The sequence below is a fragment of the Sitodiplosis mosellana genome, unplaced genomic scaffold, assembly GCF_009176505.1.
Source record: "Sitodiplosis mosellana isolate CC-2019 unplaced genomic scaffold, AAFC_SMos_1.0 Smas_scaffold_6958, whole genome shotgun sequence".
Lineage (NCBI taxonomy): Eukaryota > Metazoa > Arthropoda > Insecta > Diptera > Cecidomyiidae > Sitodiplosis > Sitodiplosis mosellana.
Window position 1 is genome coordinate 1 of NW_022602085.1, and position 2,704 is coordinate 2,704.

The window sequence follows — 2,704 nt, forward strand, 5'->3', positions numbered from 1 at the left end:
GGAATTTTCACGGTGTCTTCATCATCGGATTCAAATACGAAGAACACGTCAGCTGTTCGGGTGTTCAAATACAACTTCTCGCAGCCGCGCCACGGCAACACATTCTTGTAAACGATCGAAGCTGATGCTTGTGCCATTGCGAAGCGATTTGGAATAGGAATGCCAGTGTTCGCTAATCGGTTTCGGGACTTTTGTTCACGTTCTGCAATAGCACCTGTCAAACTGTTGTGCTGCACTGAGCAAATGGAAGAAAACCAAACAAACAAACACCATTGAAAATTCGAATTTTTTTTATTGTCACAATTTCTGTTGATTTATCATGTTTTTTTCGTTATCGCAATAGAAATTACCTGTTTCTAATTATCGTTTTTTTGGTCTCAGTTAATGCGCTGAAAAAATGGCGTTTTACTTACGTTCAATTAAAGTTCAATCGATAGCAATCTCCTATGAAATCACACAATTGAAGATTACTTATAGTTTCAATTTTGTTTTCATTAAATTATTCCAAATCACATCGGATTGCGATTAAAATGCCAATGAGTTGAAATTATCGGTAGAATTTATCGTTGCTTTTGAATAAAGTTTGAGAAAATTGTTGTTTACGAAAATGGCGGAACGCAAAATGTAAATTAGCAAATTTCGTTTATGCAATACGATTTTGATATGATGAAATCATGCAAACGGTTTGACAGCTCCAGAAATGAATGCGATCACAATACTTTTCAATGCGTGTGACGAGTGAGTTCGTCCAATCTATTGAATGGTTGGAGAAACAAGATTTATTTTCAAATGTTACAATGTTCACACTTTTGTAGTGTCTTTTTTCAGTAAATCAACACATTTTGTGGAACGAATATTCGATTTCTGAAAAGATTTGTTATATTTTCTAAACTCAATTAAAAGAATTAAAACTTCAACATTGTTCATTTGGCTCAGCGAATAGAAATACCGTTTTTATTTGATTTTCCTTCAAATTTTTAAACTCTGGAAATGTTGAAAACGATGGAACATACCTTGAAACCGAATAACCCAATTGGTCATAATTTTGTCGGATTTTTTTTACTTTTAGAAGCAGACATAGACAGTCAGCCAAAGCTTATGATAGTGATACTTTGAGCAACAAACATCTCATAGCTCTATTACCAAATTTCTTGGAATTTTTGAATGGCGATCATTTAATGATTAGCAGATTTATAACAGGTGTAGGATGAAATAATTAGGAATCGAAATTGTTTGTCTCATCTTCTGCCATCTCATCATTTGCCATCCATCGATTAGATTCCTTTCAATAGAAATACATAAGAGGCTTTCCTTTTTTTTAGCTTTACCTATGTAGTAACTCATTACTGAAACAACAAAAAGTTATTTTGTTTTTTTGATTTTTTTACACATTATTCTTCCCATGGTTTCAATATAAAGCAGCAGACATTCAATTTGAATGAGAGAAAAGATGAATAGAAGAAGAAATATTTTTTTTCACTTCAATAAAAATCGGGAAACATATGAATAATTTACAAGAGCATGAATCATACTTTACCTCAGAATAAATGGGAATGCAAATTTAGTCAAGAAAAAGAAGAATTCTAGCCACTCGCTCGGGCACACCCACTTGATGGATCATAAGATTTGGATCCGGCGAGATTACAGTACGACCAGAGAAATCGACACGCTTGCCAGATAAATTACCACGGAAACGACCCTGTTTGCCTTTCAACCGCTGCACTATGCCACGCGATGATTTTTTGGGCTGGAAGAAATGGGTTTAATGAATGAAAATCACGGAAAACAAATTAGAGCAATTTTTCACCAATTTGTTCAACTCACCAACATCGTCATCGGAATGCCCGACACCTCGCTGTTGAAATACAACGAAACATGCAATTGCAAAAAGTCCCAATCCTCTTGGACTTGTTCGATTTTATGACCGCTGGTCATGTGCTTATTGATAACGTCATTGATGAGTAAAATTTCGCTCTGCTTCATCGTCAAGTCATCTTCCGTTGTTCCGGCTTTGATTTCCGATACGACGCTTGGCCGAATACAAACTGGTGACACAAAGACGCGCGTTACGATCAAATTGGCTGGATTTGCATCGGCAGAAGTCATTCCAAGCAGTGGCACATCGGATTTTGGGATTCGTTTGAATAAATCCAACACTTGCAATGGATTCAATTCACAAATCAGGGCAGCTGGTCCAATCATTGCTGCCAACTCTCGATTTCTCACGGTCGCCTCTTGAAGCTCGTTGAGCTGCTCTTGCATGATAGGATCTGTGGTTTTCTTTCCGCGAAATGGCTCATACAATATCTTCATCAAACCAGGCCCTTTTTTGACCGGCCCATTAATTGCACCGCAATGTGGACATTTCGTGTGTTTCTTTGCTTTGCCCAGAATTTGTGAGGTTATCGACTTTTTCGCCAAGTATGACAAATTCTGACTTAGCAAACGACGGCCGTACACTTACTTGTCGACGTCTTTTAACATCACTCGGGCACATGTCTGGAATAAGAAAGGGGAATTTAGAAAAAAATATTCAGAATTTTTCAAATGTTCATGAAAAAAATCAATTTTTGGATAAAAATTGGAATTTTTGGTTGTATATACTCTTTTAAGCCTATTTCTCTGCTTGATGTCTGCCGTTTACAAATCATTTTTTCTCATGAAAATCTAAATTTGTTCGTAAAAACTGGAATTTTTGTCCGAA

At 36.4% G+C, this 2,704-nt stretch overlaps 1 protein-coding gene across 1 annotated transcript; it reads right to left on the minus strand.

Annotated features, from left to right (window-relative positions):
* Positions 1-1,561: 1,561 nt before the first annotated feature.
* On the minus strand, positions 1,562-2,499 carry LOC129580045 (DNA-directed RNA polymerase III subunit RPC1-like; the record flags this gene model as incomplete). Its single annotated transcript, XM_055470241.1, has 3 exons — positions 1,562-1,747; positions 1,825-2,409; positions 2,465-2,499. Coding segments are annotated over 3 exons (806 nt in total), but the record flags the coding sequence as incomplete, so codon positions are not given.
* Positions 2,500-2,704: the final 205 nt, after the last annotated feature.